The 20,052-nt window shown below is 53.5% G+C and overlaps 1 protein-coding gene across 6 annotated transcripts in view; it reads left to right on the plus strand.

Annotated features, from left to right (window-relative positions):
- Positions 1-20,052, plus strand: part of PCDH1 (protocadherin 1) — a 47,472-nt gene that overhangs the window by 11,234 nt on the left and 16,186 nt on the right. For 3 of the 6 annotated variants that reach the window (XM_038186330.2, XM_027468309.3, XM_038186334.2), the window contains exon 4: positions 11,316-11,535. In XM_038186330.2, the coding sequence (XP_038042258.1) occupies positions 11,316-11,535 (220 nt within the window). Of the gene's footprint in view, positions 1-11,315; positions 11,536-17,192; positions 17,658-18,494; positions 18,770-19,542; positions 19,841-20,052 lie in introns of those variants that run through there. The other 3 variants (XM_038186331.2, XM_038186332.2, XM_038186333.2) reach the window with 3 other exon arrangements.

Consider the following 20,052-nt stretch of genomic DNA (forward strand, 5'->3'; position numbering starts at 1 on the left):
GTGGTTTCACCCGGTGCCAGCCTTGGCTCTCCCAACCTCCTCGTTTGTTTTGCTAACAGCGTAAGGTTTTATCTCGAACCGCTCAGGAAGCGTCTGGGCCTCCTGGGCAGGCACGGCTGGGCCCCGCGGGGCGATGTGGTGGCTGCAGAAGAGGAAAGGAGACAGCAGCACCCACCTCCAGCCCAGCCCCTGCAGGGCTGGGCCGGGCAGGCTGGGGACCTGGCTCGGCGCTGCTATCTGCATCCCTTTGGGAATCGTCTGAAAGCCGTTTCCCTTCCTTCCTTGCCCTCAGCAGCTCTTTGATCAACCTGGAGCGAGAACGCAACCTCTCAGGTGCTCAAGTTCTTCTGCCTATCTCCCAGCCTCCATCCTTTGGGGCATTTTTTTGTACTTTTTAATTTTTTTTCTCCTTTATTCTCTCACGGCTGCACAGAGCCGGGGCTGCCCCGGGTCACTGCAGCCCCCCCACCGCCCCAGAAGCCGGCTGGAGTGATGTTGGCTTGGGCGTGCTGCTGCGAGCTCAGCAGAGGCACCTGCACCTGCCTGCAGGCTCGGGAGCACGGCGCAGCTTTAATTACTCTCCGCGGGTGAGGGGGAATAGGAGGAATATTGTAGCTGTAATGGACAGAAATGAAATTGTCTTGTTGTAGAATTTCGCTTAGAGTCTCCATAAATTGCAGGTTTAGGTGTTGGCAGATGTTTGGGAAAGTCTCCTGCCGTCCTGGGTCAGTGGATTTTCTCAAGGTCGCTCACGTGGAATGAGCTGATAAATGGATCCAGCGCCGAGCTGCAGATGGAGCAGAGGGTTCAGGGGGGACCTGCCCTGTTTTCTCCTGCTCCGGAAAGATTTCCCAGTCTGCAAATCAGCTCCTGCTCCCCACATCATTTGGGGCTGGTGCATGTTCAGCGCGGTTGTGGGCACTGGGGATGCGGTGCAGGGGACCCTGAGCATCTGTGGGGAGCACGAAGGGGGCGAGGAGCGGGGCAGGTTGGGGTGCTCGCAGCCTGTACCCCCTGCCCACGGGCTGGGATGCCAATGGGGTGCAGCCTGCATCGCCTGCAGGAGGAGGTGGCATGGGGGCAGGAACCAGGCTGTCCCAGGAGGAGGTGACAGGGGGTCGCATGCAGGCTGTACGACACGGAGAGGTGACAGTGGGGCGTACGGAGCACGGCGACTCCTCGGTGTGCATCCAAGGGGGCCGTGGTGCTGACCTGGTGCTGACCCTGACCGTCCTCGTCCCGCTGGGGAGAGCATTGGGTTTCTCCTGATTGAGGCCCCTGGCCCCGCTGCCACTGGGGACCTCACCCTTGGCTCCTCTGATGGCTTGCAAGGAATAACTTTAATCTCTTCCTCTGCATGGAGCCCCTGTGCCCTGCACTCTCCTCGCCGTTGCTGCACGCTGGGCGGCCTGGGGGGCTCACAGCTCCCCGGACCCTCCAGCTGTGGCTGGTTCCTCCTTCCCACCCTGCTGAGCCAGGTGCTGGCCCGCTCCCCTCTTCCCTTTGCTTCTCAGTCCAGTCCCCCCCACCCCCCGGCTCTCACATTTATGCCCGGTTCCCCCTCCCCATCCCTCTTCCCCCAGCTCTCACATTTACGCACACCCCCTCAATCCCTCTCCCCTGCTCTCTCCCCCTTCCTCCTGCTCCCCCCAGGCAGCCAGCTCCCCTTTCCCAGTTGCTTTCCCCTCCCCAAACCCTGAGGGATGCTGAGCCCTGCTGAGTCCCTGCTGGCTCCGGCGGGTCCCCAGCGCAATGAAAGCGCTGGCTGTGGCCAAGGCGCACTGATTGATATTCCCGGCACCGCTCTGCCCGCTCGGCCGGGCTCTCAGCTGCAGTGCTGCTCCCGGACCCGCCTGGAGCAGGGCCCAAGCCTGCAGCCTGTTTAATCAGGCACCCCGATTGGGGTGGGGGGAGAGATTTCTGCAACGCCAGCATGTGTTCCTGGGCATTTTCCCATCCCTCTGCAAGGGGGGAGAGGCGAGGATGCATCTTTGGGGTGGGATGCAGCAGCAGGAGCAGAAGGAAGGGTGTGGAGGGTGGGGTGAGGACATGGCTGGGACATTTTGGGAGGGGATGGAGCGGAGGCTGGGGTAATGCGAGGGTTGGCGATGTAGGGCAGGATGGGGTGGGGTGGATGGGGAAGGTGCGTGGAGCAAAGCAGGTGGCTGTGGGTGGGGAGGGCAGCCCCACGGCAGCACGGGGAAGCAGTGGTGGGGTGACCGCTGGGTGCTCGTGTCCGCCCCGAGGCACGGCGAGCAGGAGCTGCCCTTCATGGCTGGTGAGCTCCTGGGCTCTCGGGGGCTCTGTGTGACCCCAGCAAACCCCTCTTTTATGTTCTTTTGAAAGACAGCTCCGGACCTGAGCCCTCAGGCAAGCCCAAAGAGCTTTCCTCCCTCCCCACCCTCCATGCCCACACACACCGGCCATGCCCATGAATCCCAGGCTCGGCCCCTCTCCGGGCAGAGCAGCATTCCTGCCCTGTGCCCTGCCAGCCAGGCCCTCCCAGCTGTGCTTGCACAACCCCGGTGCTGCTCCTGGGAGGCACCGAGGTGGTTGGCGATTGCTCCAGACAGGACTTCCCATGGCACCCCCCTCTCCCAAGATGCAGGCGCTGTCCTTGGCCAGGATGCTTTGACTTGGCTGGGGCAGGGCAGGGTTGAGCTCAGTGGGGTTCGTGCTCTCTGCTTCCCCCCCCAAACGGGGCTGCAGGCCCTCAGCTTCTTCTTGTCACCTCGCGCTGTGGTGTCCATCAGGCCCTCCTGGTGTCACCTCTCTGAGCCAGCTTCAGGTCCCTCAGCCCCCTGCCCCCCCCTCAGCGGGTTCCCCATTGACACCGTCTCCAACTTTCTGGAGGGTTTGGGAGGTCTCAGTCTTCACCCTGGAGGCCCTTGAGAAAGAAAACTCTCCAAGATCCCTCAAAAACTCCCAGTTATTTTACACCAATGGCTTCCACGGTGGGCAGTCCTTTGGATGCTCGCAGGATACGTGGTGGGGGAGAGCAGTGACCTGCAGGAGGGCAGGGCAAAGCCCACAGAGCAGCCCCTGACTTACAGCCAGCTTTAGCCATGCCCCGAGGATCCTGCCCAGAGACCACAAAATGTGCCCCCCGTTAGCAAAACCCCCTTCTGAGCCCCTCCTCACCAGCACGGTGCCTGCTCTGCCATCGAGGCACGGCACCGCGCACCTCAGCAGGATTCATCAAATCCATCTTTAGGGCCGTCATTTTGGGAGGGCAGCAATTCGCCACCTCTCCCGCAGGACTGATCCTGCTCCATCGCAACCAAGCCGGAGCAGCGTGCCCTGATTCGGCTCCTCGGAGAGATCTCTGAAGGCCCAAGCAACCTGAAAGCCTGGAGCTATTTTGCTCCCACATGGCCTGGTTTTCACATGCTCCCAACTCCCCCATGCTCTTGAGCATCTGCAAAGCTGCTGCCAGGGAGGATCTGACAGATATCAGTCCCTGCTGCGGGGGTATGGCTTGTCTGAACTCAGACTGCAATCCTGCTTTAAACATCTTGCTAATATGATGTCTGATGTTCCCTTACACTAATCTGTTAATCTTTCTGCTTTTTCATCAAATGTGCTCAAGCCCACTAGAAGGGAAATCAGTATTTCAGATGTCTGAAGAGCCCTTCTTTGTTGTTCAAGGCTGGGTGAGACCTTTCAGGGTGTTGTAACACTGATTCAAGGTGCCTGGAGGGGCTCAGGCTGCTTTTCCCTGGGATTTCAAGAAGATGACAGTTTATTAGGGAACATCTCTTGCACAGAGAGCAGAGCTCAGGAACCTTTAGTGTCCAGGAATTTTTTTAAGAGCCACAATCTGCAAGGTCTGGACCGGGACCTGACAGGATTTGAGACCTGGATCGGGGATTAAATTAAGGACAGCAGATCTGCAATACCATTAGGGTGTAGCTGGGATGTTTCTGACTCTCTTGCTCATCTGGGAAGATTGTTGTATAAGTGGGCTCTGCACAGGAAAGAAGTGAAGCAGAAGCTGGTCCTCTGAGATGTGCTCCACTGCCTGGATCCTTCCACTCACTGCTCTTTAGAACTGCGGTTTTACAGGGGAATGGAGAGGGGCAGGCACTTGGGACATCCTCGGGGGGCAAAAAAGACTCTGAAGTTGTGGCCTACAAGAGCCTCATGCTGAGAGATCCTGACACTGGGCGAGACACATGCATTTCACAAGTGTCCTCACCCAGCTGGCTCCCTTTGGTGTGACTCCCCTTGCTCTTCTTGCCCGTCATGCCAGAGACAACATTGCAACAGGCTTTGCACCTTCCACCTTCCCTCTTCAGTGGCCTCCCTCAAAATTCCTGCTTATAATGGGCAGTCAAACCTTTCTTGTCCAACCACACCTTCATTTTTCATGCTGGGAACCAGCTCGGGCCTTAAACACAATGCTGGGCAGGATCCTGATTGCTGTCAGGCACACGTGGGTGCAGCTCACAACCCAGGGCATGACAAGGGCGCTTCCCTTCTGCCCACACTTTTCGGGTGCAGCCTCCCTCCTGCCTGGATCCCTCCAAGGCTCCTCCGGCTCCCTGCCCCACAGCCCTCCTCCAAGCCAAAACACCTCCCTGCTCATCCATACGTATCCCATGGTAGCAAGAGATGCCAGATATAAGGGGACCGAAGCCTGGCCATGTTGCTTGTCTCACCTTTTTGACCACTCCAAATGAGGGCAATAGCTCGTGTCCTACCCTGCATCGTCACCAGGCACAGCTTGGTTGCAGAGCACCAACCTCAGGGCTCTGCTGAGGTCCAGAGCTGCAGGGCACAGGCTCGTGGATCAGACACGATTCCTCGAACAACCAGAAGAAGCTTCTGCCCTTTGCCGATGGAAACAGAGTTGGTTAGGAAACAGGCTTGCCATCAGGGAGAATTTTGCACTTAAAAACAAACCAGAAAGAATTGATAATCATTTTGGATGAAATCAGTCAACAGAAAATAGATAGGTATATAGACAGATGGATATAGAGAGAAGTAGATAGAAAGATAGTGAGATAGATAGATAGATATAGATAGATAGATAGATTTCCTCGTAATATATAGAGGCAAAATTTCTGGCTGACTTTCTAATTTAATTTTGTAACAAGTACTAGGTTTGAATTCTGAAGTGAAAATTACCTTTGCAAGAGCATCATTTTTTTCCTTTTTATACTCCCCTTGCCCCGGCTTTGAAACGAGAAGCCCATTTGCAAGAAGATCTGATTTCAGCAACTTGTTGTGTTCTCCAAGCAGAGTCTTCTGCTGAAGCATCCCTGGTTCTCTCTTTAAGAGGCCTGAGTCAACTGCTGGGGACCCCCTGCTCTCCCCAGAGCCCTCCGTGCTATCTGTCAGCTCCACTGGGTGCAACTGGGAGCTAGATTAGCTCATTATTTTCCCAGCATTATTTTCCCACTCGGCAGCTGTTGGATTCCTTGAGGGCTTTGTTCAAGTGTTTCTCCCAGTCCTGGAACCTTTTGCTCCCTGGGATCTTCAGATGGTTGTAACGCGATGATGAGACCTCCTCCTGTGTCCCGAGCGATTTCTGCTCTGTACCAACCATCTACAGAATGTCTCTATTATCAGCTTGAAGGTGATAGACATTTCAGGACACCATGGTCAGTACAATTTAGACATTATCCCATAAAGATTATGACCCCTTTAGATTTTATGATTCACCCTTCAGATGATTTATTTCCATATTTTCCTTTCCAGTCCTCATTTCAAACAAAAAAAAGCCAAATTGCACATCCTTGATGGGCTCGGAGCTCTGATAGGCTGAGAGGTTAGGCAATCTCTGTCCCGAGGCTGTCTAAATGGGTTTCTAATTGCGTTAGATCTTGCTATGAGTTAGATAAATTCGATCTGACCAGGCAGGTTGGCACCGGGCTTTGGCGGCTTCTTTGAGCAGCATGCAAATTTTGGGAGGCTTCAGGGCACCTATGCAGAGTCAGCCCACATTTCACCCAGACTTATTCATTAAATAGCGCCTCGGGATCTGATGTCCATTTCAGGACGGCTGTTCTGCTATCATTATTTCAGCAGGGCTGGTAACACCTCTCCTCCAAATGCAAGGTCAGCACTCGCTAATTGCCAGAAACGGAAGCCATGCGAGCAGTCACGCAGAAGAGCGAGCAGGTGCTTCTCAAATAATGCCTGCTTTTGGGAAGAGCGATCCGCGTGGGGTCCTCTGCGTCTTCCCTGCAGTTGTGGGTTCCTTCTGTGGCCTCCTCTGTCCATAGCCAAGGAGTTAGAAGGTTGTTGGGAAAAACCTGGCTTCAGACACAGGGAAAGGGGTGGGCACGAGGAGCAGAGCAGAGCCACCACCCAAAACCTCATGGACTTTGGGGGGACCAGAGCTGGCGGCCCCATTGCTAACGTGTCTTGTGCAACCACGGTAGATGTGGCAGAGGTGGCCCCAGCAAACAGCCCACGGGGAGGCCAAACGGGTAGATCAGGAAGGGGAAGGGCTGTCCGCCCCATGCAGAACACCAGCAGGTACACCCGCAGCTGCTTGGACGAGCTATAACGCACTCAGCTACTGATGGCCACGAGCTGAGCTCAGGTCTTCTTTCTTCACACCAGAGCCTGGCCCTGAACTGTTCTTGGCAATTCTGGTCCTGCTTTCCTATGGATTTGGTTTCCATATTGCCCTCAGCATCCTGCTCCAGAGCCTGCGCTGCATTACCGTGGAGCTTCCAGGCACAACGCTAACAAATAAAATAATTCCCGCATGCAGCAAAGCCTCTGTATGCAAAAAGTTGGAGCTCTGTGGTTTTGGGCACGGTCCCGGTGCTTATCTTCTTATTTTTTACTGTAACCAGGGACGTCTCAGAGCTCCAGGTTGCTTTTAAAGGAGAGAGGAGGTTCGTGAATTAATCTGAAGTTGGCTAACTCCTGGGCCACAATGGCTCCCTTGTCACTTATTTTTATATTCTGGGCATCGGGTCTGACATTGCCTTTCACTCGCAGCCCTGTGAGTTGCTGCATTGTGGCAGCGGCCGGGGAAGCAAGCTCCTTTGGCAGCGGGCTGAGAGGCCGGGGAGGCTGAGAAGCTGGGGAGGCGCAGGAACGGGCGGAGGCTGCCGGACCAGCCCCGGTCCCGCTGGCGGGGCAGCAGCGAAGGGGTTAACAATTTTGACGTTTCCACAGCTCTGGCATTAATCCACGCCTGCACAGCTCCCGTCGGCAGGAAAAGGGCGCCTGGGGCGGGTTTTAAGGTTCCTTTTGTGCAAATTGGGATTTCTGGGATTTCTGGGTCCGTGCCACAGCACACGGGAGGCGCGGTGTGATGGGGCGATACACGCATTTGGGGCACAGCACACCCTAACCCTGCTCCCTCGTATCCCGTTGCAGCTGGTTTGCAAGCAGAATCTGCTTGGTGCATGCCCTGCTGCGAGCTGGGGATGTTTGCAATGAAGCCGAGAAGAGGGAGGGAGCAGAGAGAGTCTCCTCGGTCCCCTCCAGCAGCCATCATCTGTCCTGGGGACCCTCATGATGGAGAACTGTATGAAGGAGCCCCTTGGTGGGGCTGTACGAGGGGGTTGTTGCTGCAGGATGCTGTGGGGGCTGTTCTAGAGCAGTAGCAAAGTAGAGGCAGCAGTTAGAAACGGAAAAGCAATAAATACCAGCAAACAAAGGGGAGGGGGAAGCATATAACAATTAGTAGAAATTAGTAGTTTTGGAGTGTAAAAAATTGACAGGGAAAGCCAAAAAACATTGGGGGAAAATCAATTTTGACAAGCTGAACACAATAAGGAGCACTTTAAAAATGCACTAGGAGGAGGCAGCACCAGCAATTGTCATTTCCAAATGGAGACTGCAAAATTGTTAATTATGTAGAAAAATGCAAAAGTATTCAGTAAGTAGTTCTAGTAATTTGGACCGAGACGGAACAAGGCAGGATGCGGTACCTGCCAATGCGCTGATAGCCGAGAAAGACATCCAAAATACCGTCTTCTTGGAACAGCAAGAGTTGGAATAATGCCATGGGCCGGCTGGAGTGGCGAGGGGACTCTGGGTGCAACCACGCTGCCCGGGAAGGGCTGGGTTAACAGCAGGGGACTTGGTGATGGAAACAGAGCTGACGCCAGTCAGCACCGTGTGATGGGAAAGGATGCCGGGCAGCGTCCTTGCATGCTGGGTCCGGCTCCTGAGCCTCTCCTTGGGCATCTGCTCCTGGCCACCGCGAGGAGCAGGATCCGTGCCAGACGTGCTGGCGGGGCCGCAGCGGCAGGGCTCCAGCAGGGAGCTTCGCGCTCATACACGATTACAGCGTGCAGCTGATCGCCCCGGAGTTTGATGAAGACGCTGAGTTGATAATGCTTTATGTTATTATTATTATTATTTTGAATTAACACTGTTCATTAAATGTGAGGCATTGTCAGCTAGATGAAGATCTGGTTTATCAGCAGCTTTGAGGAGAATAGCAGGCGCTGGCTGGGAGTCCTGGTGGAACCAGGTTCTCCTGGAGGAGCTCTTCGGCAGCACGACGGTGCCCGCTGCCATTCAATGTTGCAATCAACGATCTGGAAATAAATATAAAATCACCGCTGATAAAATTTGCAGCTGACATGGAGATTGGTGGAGTGGGAGATCATGATGAGGATAGAGCAGTCATGCAGAGCGATCCAGATTGCTTGGTAAACTGGGCCCATTTAAACAAAGTGCATTTTAACGCAGCCAAATGCAAAGCTGTATGTTGAGAAACAGGGAATGCTGCTGCGTATCCTGGAAAGCAGCAGCTCTAAAATGAATTAAGGGTCACACAGCACGAGGAGCTCAGCATGGACCAAAGGGCTAACGTTGCCCTCGGGGGAAGAAACCGAGAGGTGGGAGCAGAAGGAAAGCTCTGGTGAGGTGGGCTCCCTGTTACAGGGATCACCCCGATGAACAAGCCAGGATGTGGGCCACAGAACGGACTTGCTGGCTCAAAAACTGCCTTGCAGGTTGAGGCTTATGGACGCCAGTTTGTTTAACTTCACAGCAGAAGATCGAGGGGTGCCTTGGTTGCCCTGCACAAGCAGCTTCTTGTGCAGAGAGCGCTGCTGGCTGAAAGGCTCTTTAACCTCGCAGAGAAGGGTCAGACAAAACCCAATTTCTGCAAGCCCGTGCCAGACAAACGGAGCCAGTGTCTTTCCATGACTCCAGAACAAGGCTCTCCGGGCAGGGAGCTTCAGCCAGACACAAGCTGCTATTATTTTGGAAGCGCACTGGTCACAGCACGGTGGGGCCCGGAGCCCGGCTGTGCCACGCAGCGAGGAGCAGAGCCCGTGCAGGGCCTCTAGGCAGGGTCCAGCCTCCGCAAGAGGTGTCCTGCAGGTAGAAGCAATCCTCCTTGGTAGGAGGCCTGCTTAGCTGGGGCTACGCAGGCTGTTTGTTTGCTTTACTGCAGGCAACCCACGGAGCCCTCGTGGATTGTCTGGGGCTCCATGGCACAGCCCAGCGGCACAGACAGGTCCCTGGGTGACCTCAAGACAAACATCCTGCTTGTGCATCCCGATATAGACACATTTTTTGTGAGGCTTTGACGCTGCTGATGGATCGTTGACCCATGATCTGCTGTAACCCCCCAATCCTTCAGCTAGCCTGCTGCTTCTGTGGTGATTATTTTTCCCAAGTGTGCAAATGTGACAGATATATTCCACATCTGTCATCCCAGCAGTTAATGAAAATACAGGCTCGCAATGGACTCGGGACACAACCCGAAGAATTTCATTTGATACATCGTCCCAGCTGAAAGACCTGTCTTCAGTAATTACTTTCTGAGTATGACTTTCTAAATGCTTTGCATCCACCCTGCAGCGAAATGCACTATATTACCAAGGCAGAGAAGTACTATGCTGCACCTACACTATTTTCCTGCATTACTTATGAGAATATCATCTAAAATAGTGTCAGAAAACTTCCTAAAGCCAAGACATAACATTTACTGCTCCTCCTCCATCCACGAGGCCTGATGTCTTTTCAAAGGAAGAAGTTCAATGCCTTGACATGTTTGTTTGTGACAAACCTACAGTGGCTGTTACTCATTTCCTTGTTATCTTGTAGGTACTTACAAAGAGTTCTTTTATCTGTTTCAGTATTTTTCCAGGAACTGAAATTAAGCTAACTGTTTTATAATTCTCCAGCTCTTCTTTTTTCTCATCTTTATAGACAGGCGCTATTTTAGCTCTCTTCCACTCTTCTGGAGCCTCCCTCATTTTCTACAAATCCTTAGGAAAAAAAAAAAAAAAGTTAAAAAAAAAAAAAAGAGAAAAAAAAAGAGGAAAAAAAAAAAAAAGCCCTAACAGCTCTGAAGTTACTTAAATCAGGTCTCTAAGCACCTGGGGTGAATTTAATCAGGCCCAACCAACCTAAAAGCAGCTAGCTCATTTAAATGCTCCCTGTGTGTTCCTTCCCTTGGTTAGGTTTGATTCCTTCCCCTTCCTCGTTGGTGCTAGCTGTGTGGGACGCCTGATTACCACTCGATTTTAGTAAAGGCTGCAGCAGAAAAGGTATTTAGCCTAAATCGTGCTGTCTTTCAGCGTGTTGGCTCCTCTGCCTCCCCACCACGTTCCTGGTCCCGTCGAGCGGCTCCTTCCCATGTTGATTTTGTGTGTCATTCTCTCTCGGTGTTTGTGTTCTCATCATCCTGCTTTTGCCCTGTGAACTCGAGCTACCCTTTCTGCTCCTCGGTAATCATGACAAAGAGGGATTTTCTGGAAGGATTTGAGGAGGCTGATGATGCAGCTTAATGGCTGTTTGCAATGAGCTCCTCCCTAGCATGAGGCAAGGCTGGGGAGAGAGCAAGCGTGAAGTAGGGCTTTGAAATGTTTAACGAGCAGACAAAAGAAGCGATTGTGACCCTTGATGGGAGAGTGTTGCAATGAGAGATGGCAGAGGCTGGAAGGTGAGGAGGGTGTCACCGGGGGCCTTGTGCTGAGCACTGATCCCATTAGAGAGGCTCTCGGCAGAGGTGGGTCTCTGAGAGCATCAAGGGCCTGTGGGAGGTCTGCAGCAAGGTGAGGATGCCTGATGAGGGTGGGGTGGGGGCCAGCCCCCCACCCGGGTCTCTGTGCCAGCGGGGAGCCTGCCCTGAGCATGTCTGGGGACTTGGTGTCCTCCGTGGGTGGCAATGGAGGCTGGGGCTGGAGGAGATGCTGGGCTGAGGTGCACAGGGGGTGCTCCCAGCTGGGATGGAGCCTGCAGCCCTGGCAGGGGGCTGGTGCTGCTCCCTCCTGCTGCCAGGAGCTCTGCCTCCGATTTGGGGTCAGAACTGCCGACCTCTCACCCTGTATCATCGCCTGCTGCCTGGCTGACACATCGGCTTATCTCTCTTCCTCCAGTTACCTCATCGCCGAGTGACGTTCTCTGCGGCCAGCCAGGCCCAGGACCTGCAGGACCCCTCCCAGCACAGCTACTATGACAGCGGGCTGGAGGAGTCGGAGACCCCGAGCAGCAAATCATCGTCGGGACCCCGCATCGGGCCGCTGGCCCTGCCCGAGGACCACTACGAGCGCACCACGCCTGACGGCAGCATCGGGGAGATGGAGCACCCCGAGAACGGTAGGTGCTGGCGGCACGTGGCTCTGCACCCTTCCTGGGGACCTCCTTCAGCCTCAACACCTTGAGGTCTGGGTCAGGACAGGCTCACCCCATGCAGTCTGGTGGGGCTGGGGGGCTGGAGCAGAGGCGAGGCTGAGAGCAAGGGAGCAGCAAGGATGCGGTGGGGTGGGGAGAGGGGTGAGCGTGAGGAGGCCAGGAGATGAAGGGGGGGAAACAAGGGCTTGGCACAATGTAGAGAGAGGGGTCCCAAAAGGCTGCTCTGAGATGGCAGCGAGGAGGCTGTAGCCCAGCCAGTGGTGAGGTTGCAGCTGGGGGTCCTGTGGGTGCCAGCCCTCGTGGCAAAGCAGAGGGCAGGGGACGCCCTGCAGCTCCAAGCCCCCAGGGAGCAGAGGGAGAGGATGTTCAGCGGTGTAGGGGATGCAGAGAGTGGAGGATACAAGAGCAGGGGTGGAAGAGCTGAGGGTGACATGTCCTGTCTTTGGAAGCCCTCGGATCCCTCTGCAGCTGAGAAACCCCTGGCAGTGCCAGCAGCCTCACGGTGGGACAGCCGGCTTTCCCCTGCCCTGGCACAGCTTTGCCCCCTGGTTCTGCTCCTTGTGCTGCCTCTGTGCTGCCTGCCTGGCTACCCTCAACCAGCCCACTCCCCGAGCTATCTTCTCTGGCCAGCTTAAGTTGCTTCCTTGGGCTTGGCTCTGGCTGTGCACATAACATCTACTTTCCTGTACCTGCTGCCTTCTGTGCTCTTGTACTGAGGGGGAGCTGGCAATTTCAAAGGAACCTCTGGGAGGGGAAGGAGAGGTAATGTGAAGGGTCTTCCCAAAGTCTCCTACTTCTGGGAGTATCCTTGACTTTGGGACAGGGCTGGGAGTGTGTTCAGATGGTCTCAGAGCTGGAAATATGTGAGTCCCCTTCCTAAAGAATGTGATGGGCCCAGAGAAATTTAGGGTCCTGAAGGTCTGGCAGAGCATCTGCCCCTTCTCCCCAGGTGAGTTCCTTGGGGAATGCTGGAATTCCTGTGCTGGGATCGCAGAAGCAATGCAAGATGGTGCCAGGTCTGGCAGGACTCCCAAATCCACGCGTTGCTCCGGCAATATGGGGCACCCTCCTGTCTAGGAGCGTGTTCCAGCCCCCTTTCTGCCCTAAAGTACCAGCCAGTCTGCTGGGAAGAGCAGTGTGGGGACTCTCCTGGAACCCTGCTGCAGGACAGTGGTAGCGGGCTCCTCAGGTGTCCTTGGGTACCAGCCATGTGCATGTGGGAGGCTGAAGGCAGTGCAGGGAGCTGCAGGTGGCTGCCCCGATGGGTGTAGGAGGAGTGGTGGTGGCTGTGGGGCTGGGAGAGGAAGGCTGGAGCCTTTGAAGGGGAAGGGTGGCCTGGAAAAGACGAGGGAGGCGCAAGGTGGGAGAGGAGAACCTGGAGGGGCTGTGGCAGAAGACAGGGTGGGCACTCTGTAGTCCCTGCAGTGTTCAGTGCCTCCCTGAGGGGATGGCATGGGGATAACAGACCTGTGGGTGTTCAGAGGACAGGAGTCACCACACCCCACCACGAACAAAGCCAGGCAGGACAGAGGTGTGCACAGGCTCCTAGGGACACCCCCAGCCTGTTCTGCTCCCTGCATGTGGCAGCCGTTCCCTGCCCTGGTGCTGCCAGCAGCCGTCCTGCCCTCCACAAACCCTGCTCCTCGCAGAGGCCGTGGCAGGGCACGGCTCTGGGGATTAACCCTGTAGTCCTGGTGCACTGCAGATAATCTGGCAGAGGCAGTTCGGTGACTGCGAGGGGCTGGGGTCAGGGCTGTGAGGGGAGCCTGGCGCTGGGCCGTGCCGTTTGGCCATCATGAGGTATCCATTGTGTCATGTTGGTTTGTTGGGGTTGTGTTTCCCATGGCCTGCCCCAGACCCTGCTGTGACATGGGATGTGTCTCCCTTACCCAGGGAAGGGTTAGACCGTGCCCCACAGCAGCAGTGGTGTGGGACCATCGTGGCCCCATGGGGAACATCTCACCGTGCTCCCGGAGCCACTCGAGCAGCAGCAGCCCCACCGGGGGGCCAGGCCCTGTTCTCGTGGCGCTGGGAAGACTAAGCTGCTCTTGACCTTATATTAAACCGAAGAGACTAATTGGATCCCACACACCCTATCTCGCGGCACGAGCTCGAGACTGACACGACTGTGCATTTTCTAGGCTTTCATCTAGTTATAAATATCCAACATAACAGGGCTTCCATTGCTTTCTCCAGGAGATTATCCCTGCAGCCGAACCAATCTGATAAGCAAGTATGCAAGGCTATTTATAGCTCTTCAACTGGAAGACAGATCCATGCCTCTTCTTTGTAGATGGTTCTTCACTTGATTAACACACAAATCAGTGTCCTCCTTTTTTGGACACCTTTTACTCTGCAGACTGCAGTAAAATGCTGTATTGCAGGGGCTGAGCCAGGTCCTTTTCAGGAGGAATTATGATGTTACTGATGGAGACTTCTCCAGTATCTTGGCACTGACGTGCCAGCTCCCCAGTCATCACTGGCATTTGTCATCCCTGCTATTTTATCTAGCTGCCCACTGCTTCCTCCCCTGCATTTTGCCACTCTGCCCACTGCTGTGAGGATGCTGGGCTTGGTCTCCCACGTGGCTACCAGTCGCCTTCCCTAAGGACAGCTGCTCCTGCTGCCTGGCTAAAGGGAGCCTTTGGTAAGGAGCCTGGGAGCGATTCTGTGCTGCAAAGGATCTGCCCCATTGTAGCACACATGGTGGCTGCATGGTGCAGGTGCTGTGCTCTCTCCTTTCTCCTGTGGTGGGAATTTGGTAAGACTGTAGGACCAAACTGCAATTTAGGAAGCATTACATGAAAGCTGTTAGGAGATGTTACCCGAGGGCTGTTGCTCTCCATTCTGTGTGGTGTGGAGGTACCTGAGATGACAATATAGTGGTTGAAGCATTTCTGAGTCATGTTCTTTAGCTCACAGAACAGGGGAAATGTTGAATTTGCTTTATCCCCATTATTTAAAGTGGGGACCCCATGCCACTCTTAATGCATGCCATTACAACCCCGCACTGAATCTGTAATTAACAATCATCCTGTGAGCTTTTGCAATGCACTTAGTGCAGTAGTATCTGTACTTCACAGATGTTAACGAGCTGATCCTCACAGCTCCCCTTCCAGGAAAGGAACTCCATCATGGGTGGGGGATGATGCATAAAATGTTTGTCTGCATTTCCTGGGAGGCTTTGCTTGGGTTGCGTGCTCGACCCCACTCTGAAGGCACCTCAGCTCAGCTCGGGTGAGTGAATTGAAACACCATTCCCAGAGCTTGGCTGCTGGGCTTAATAAGACCCTTTTGGTCTGGATTTCTTTCTTTTTTTGTGAGAACGATTGGTGGGTTGATGGCAAAGGCAGGAGGAGCAGCTCATCCAACTGGCCTGTGATGCAGGTCATACAGTTTGACCCTGCGACTTTGGCAGCACGCCGTGGCTGAGCGGGAGCGCTGCTTTGAACAGATCCGGCTGTGACAGCAGGCTGGTGGCGAGCGTGTGAGAGCCCCGGTGAGCTATTCCAGCTGCGGGTCCTCTGTGCCCCCAATTTCACAAGCCTGTGCTTAAAATTCCACTTGAGCAGCTCTAGCTTCCATTTCTTTCCATTGAACCTGACAGTATCAGAAGATGCCTCACTTCATGCATGCTTGTAGATCACGTGCAAGCAAGTCAACATCTAAAGTTCCTTTTGATACACTCGAGCTGAGTGAAGTCTCTTCCTGCGAGCAGAGCCAAGGCAAGACATTTTGGCAGCTGGGTCCCTCTTCCTTTCCTCCCACCCTTCCTCTGGTTCTTCCCAGCCACGGCCATCTGCTCACGATGCCACTGTGGCCCTGCAGCCCCATTCCTGGGCAGCAGCAACATCTGGCAGGGCTTGGATGTACGTGCTGCTTGCTGGCAGCCCTTCCAGGCAGCCTGGGGAGATTTTTCCTCCCTCTCCCCTTTGCTACATGTCTGATTGTAGCTCATGTCTTCCTTTCCATCGTATAATTTCTGTCTCCGCATGACCTCCCATTTTCCAACAACCTTTTATCAGTGTGGATGCAGCCAGATGATGGCCCACAGCTTCCCAGCACCACTGGGCGCAGACATAATGTGGCTGCTGGTATTTATCCTCTTGTCTTTGAGCACAAACTGAGCTGCTTCTGGTGGTGCTGGGCTGTGTGTGCACCATCTACCCTGGTTGAACACAGGTGGCTCAGGAGTGCCCTCCCCAGCCAAGGACCCTGTCTCCACGCTCATGGTGCTGAGATGTTTTTGCAGTGCTGGGCAGCTGCTCTCCCCCATCTTCTGCTTAGTTTCAGCCTGGTCATGAGTTTCTCTTTAAGCGTCTTGCAATTATTGTTGTTCTGTTCCTTCCAGCCAGCAGATGGGACAAAAAAAATTACTTTGTCTCCTCCAACACAGATCTGCCAGAATGAAGTCTCTAGATCTTAAAACCTATTCTTCTTTTTTGCATTATCTTTAAATGTCCCTTTTGTCTCGCAGAAAGTGTTCCAAGCACATGTTCAGTCTGCGGATTTTTTTTCAACCGTACCCTGCAGCATTTCTGCTTTGTTGCAGAGCGCTGAGGAATGCTTTTGACTGGGCTCCCTGCTTGGCTGTGGGATTCTAGCTGGCTCTGTGCTGCTCCCAGCCAAGCACCAGTGAGGCTGGTTAGGACATCTGGGGCACTGAGACCCTTCTGTAGCAGGAGAGGTCTCACCTTGGTGGATGTGGGAGGGACAGAGTCAATGCTGCTGTCCCTAGAGCAAAGAAATTTGGTCTCTGGCTGGTCCTGCATGCCTGTACCTCCTCCGCTGGGGACCACAAGGTCACCTCTGTCTGCTGGCTTGGGTCTGGCTGGTGCTTGGACTCTGTAGCTGAGACTTCCTGGGATTTAAGTTTTACCCATCTGCAGCCTCCTGCTTTTTAGCACTCACTAACATCAGGGCTGGAGCTGCCCATTGTAGGCGTTTCACTGTTACGAGTGGTTTCCAAGCCCTGCTTTTGTTTAGGGTATGTGTTACGAAGGGCTCCCTATGACCATCTTCCACATCTCGTCTGCTTCTACAAATTACATCTGCGTTTCTCAGTGGTCCTCAGGTCTGCAGACATCTTCATTTCTTAATAAGAAATCATGAGCTTCTCTGCTTTCTTCACCTAATGTTGGTTCATCCCAAAAGATAGCGTCTGATTTTCCTAATAGCTCCTTAAGAGTGGTGTGGGAAAAAGATTCTTATCATGAGAGGCAATCTGAGAGATGGCTAATGGTCATGCATTACATCACCCTGGTTTCAACATGCCATTTCTGTCTGAGCTATTATTTCAAACTCGTTCTCACCCTATTTCTTCTTTTCCATATTTTCCAGCACCCTTGTCTGGGTAAAGCGTCTCTTGCGAAAGAGTCATTCAGGTCAGAGCAGCCGTGGCATGCCACGCCACCCGTGTCACCTTCCTTAATTGTACCACGGATCCCAGGGGGAACAGTACAGCTGTTTTTTCTTCCCCCGACTCAATAACAAATACATCGCTACCAGCTACAGAGAATGCCTTTAATCCTCTCAAGACCTTCTGAGGAGGATGCCACTTGCTTCAGAGGCTGTCCAAAATAGCTTTAATAATTTATTTGACATTCTCTTTTGTCTCACAGGATTATGTGGTAATGCACATGTAAGATTGTCCTGAAGTTCTCCAAAGATCCTTGGCAGATCCTGGACATCTCCAGAGGGGTTATTTGAAGGAGCCAAATTTCCCTGCTGGATTCTGATGACTTTTTTCACCCTTTCTGTCCCTGAACTGTGGCTGCAGCTTATGAAAAATCTGGGCAGGACAGTTGCTCTGAGTCAGTGCCCCAGAGACAAAAGCTTCATATTTCAGTAGGAAGGTGCCTTCTCTTGGAGAATATATCGGTCCCTGTGGCTGTGTGTGTGCCTCCTGCATTCAGAATGGGATTCCTGGGATTTCTGCTATTCTTTCCAGCCCTGTGCTGGGCTGTGGCATCTTCCATTCCCTCGTGCTCTCTGTGGGAGGACGATGGAAAATGTCATCTCCCTTCTCTTATGTCCTTTGCATTCTTCCTGCCCTGAACTTAACCAGGTGGAGCAAGTCCTGTCATTTTTCTTAGATCTATTATTTCTTCCATTTAGAAGGATTTCAAAATTCTGTGTTATTAAACCAAAACAGATAAACAGGTAAGAGCAATTTTGGAGCCACCAGGCTGGGTCAGCTCCGCAGTGATTGCTGAGGCTTTTCAGAGAGAAGCCGGCTGCAAATGGATGGGAGGAGACGGTTGTTATCTAGGACCTGTAAATGAGCTTATGCAGGGCAGAAGACTCCTGCTGTCCCAGACAAGGGAGGATTTCCCAGCCCACCAGGTGATGCCAAGTCCCTGCTCCAGGATAGGAATGCTTTCTTCCACCATGGCATCTCGGTGGGGCTGGCTCCCAGCTCTCACCTGCCCAGGCACATGCTCTGGCAGCTCTCTGGCATTTAAATGGGGAACTCTTCACCTGCACAGTGTCGGCTGCAAGACGTGGTGTAGGTTACAGCCACTCAGCCCACGCAGGGGTTAGGTTCTTTGCTATTGCTTGGCAATGGCTGCAAATGCCAAAGGGTACCAGTCATCAGTAGCTATTCTTATCTGCACCATATCTAAGCACCCTTTCTTCAGTACCAAGTCTATTTGCCAAATAATAGGTTGTCATCCCCAAACTATTTGCGGGTTTGGGGCCAGGTCATTAAGCTTTGTTATTGGAAGAAGCTTAGAATCAAGTCTACAGTGGGGACAAGAGCATGGGTCTATCCCCGTCCCTGTGGTGCTCCTCCAGAGAGGACATTGCTCAGAATAAGGGGTAGGATGAAGCTCCTTCATGTTCCTCGTTTGCATTTTCTGTAACACTTTGAAATACTCATTTGAACAGAGCTCGAGACCCATTGTCCTGTCTGTGTTCAGACAGGTGCTCTGGAGCAGTTGCAGATGGTCCATGTGACATCTACAGGACATGGAGAGGCAGCCAGCAGCTGAGTTAGGCACATTTTGGTTGCCAAACCTGCTCACCACAGCCAGAACCCTGTGTGTTTTATTAGCAAAGGTGCCAAAACAGGCAGCTCCCCTCCTCTTGTCGCAGTTTGCCCATGCCTGTCCCCGTGCTGTGTCACGCCAGCAGGGCTGTCCGGCCGGCTGCATGGCAAACTGGATGGGGGAGCAGAGCAGGTTGGTGTCCTGCTGGATTCCTTTCTGCTCTTCTGGCTTCTGTGGGGCTCCTTCAGGAGCTGAACTGGCAGGAAGCAAGGCTTCTGGAGAGGGGCGGTGAGCAGCCAGGTGAGGTCGGAGCTCAGATTTAGAATACGTCTAAACTAGAATAAGCAACGGAGAGTAAAAGCAACAGACAACCAGGATCCCTCAGCAGTCCCAGACTATTTGTTGTTTTCAAAGAGCTGCTCCCTTAGAAAGCTCCTTTTGAAGTAATTTGACATGCCATTTCCAGCTCCTCTATGATCTAACTCGGTTATTTCCCCTTTATCTGCCTCCGAATGCACCTGAGCATCTCTATAAGCCTGCCTGCCTGCCAGCACCTCCTCCCATGTAAAGGGACCTGCATTAGTGTGGGATTTAAACTTAATGCCCGAGAAGCTTATGAACTCTCCTATTTGAGCTTCTTGAGGACTTCACACTGCATTTTTTTCTCATAAAAATAGCATGTGCCTGAGTTTGAAGGATCGGTCAGCTGTAGATCCCTCAAATGGAAAATCCCTCTTGTCGGCATGAGATAGAGGATAAGGGATTCATTCCCGTCCCCAGTGAAATCAACGTGAGCTTTGCTATTGAGACAGGTCAAATGTCAGTCTCAGTTGTTCGCTCTTCCCCAGGATTTTATCCTTTGTGCTCTCACTATCAATGAATCTCTCTTCCTGTCTCCTTCCCACAAGCTCTCATCCATCCTGATTTGAAGTCACCTCCATTAAGTGGTTGTAACGCTAGCTCTTTGCTTTACTTGCAGAGAGGACACTCCATAAATCTAACATTAGTCATGGCATCTGGCGAGAGCTACCAAGGATAGGCTGCTTTGACTCAGAGGTTATCTAACCGTATCGGCCCCTGCGTTTGCCTTTCCTCTAAGGAAGCCAAGGCTCCCTGGCAGGATCTAGGGCTCATTTCATGTGAGCTGATGCAGCCCTGCAGCCTGCTCGGGGCTGGGGCCCACGTGGCCACGTCCCTCTCCATCCCTTCTGCCTGCTCTGAGCAGCACAACGAGCTCCTACAAGCACCTGCAGCCCCTCGTGTGCTTTGCTTTTTCACTGCCTGTGCGTGTTTGCTGTGCCTGGGGATCGTGGGGCTGCGGGCATGGGGCTTCCCAGATAGCCTGCAGCGGGTGAGCCAGCAAAAGTGCCACGAGTCAGGAATAAAGCAGCTCAGCTGGCACGTCCGTGTGCCTCTGGTTCAGGCTGGCTGCAGCCATTTACTTATTCAGGTTGTAAAAAGCAAAATGGGCTTTTGTGGGTGGCTCTGA

This window comes from Anas platyrhynchos, chromosome 14 (genome assembly GCF_047663525.1).
Source record: "Anas platyrhynchos isolate ZD024472 breed Pekin duck chromosome 14, IASCAAS_PekinDuck_T2T, whole genome shotgun sequence".
NCBI classification, from domain to species: Eukaryota; Metazoa; Chordata; class Aves; order Anseriformes; family Anatidae; genus Anas; species Anas platyrhynchos.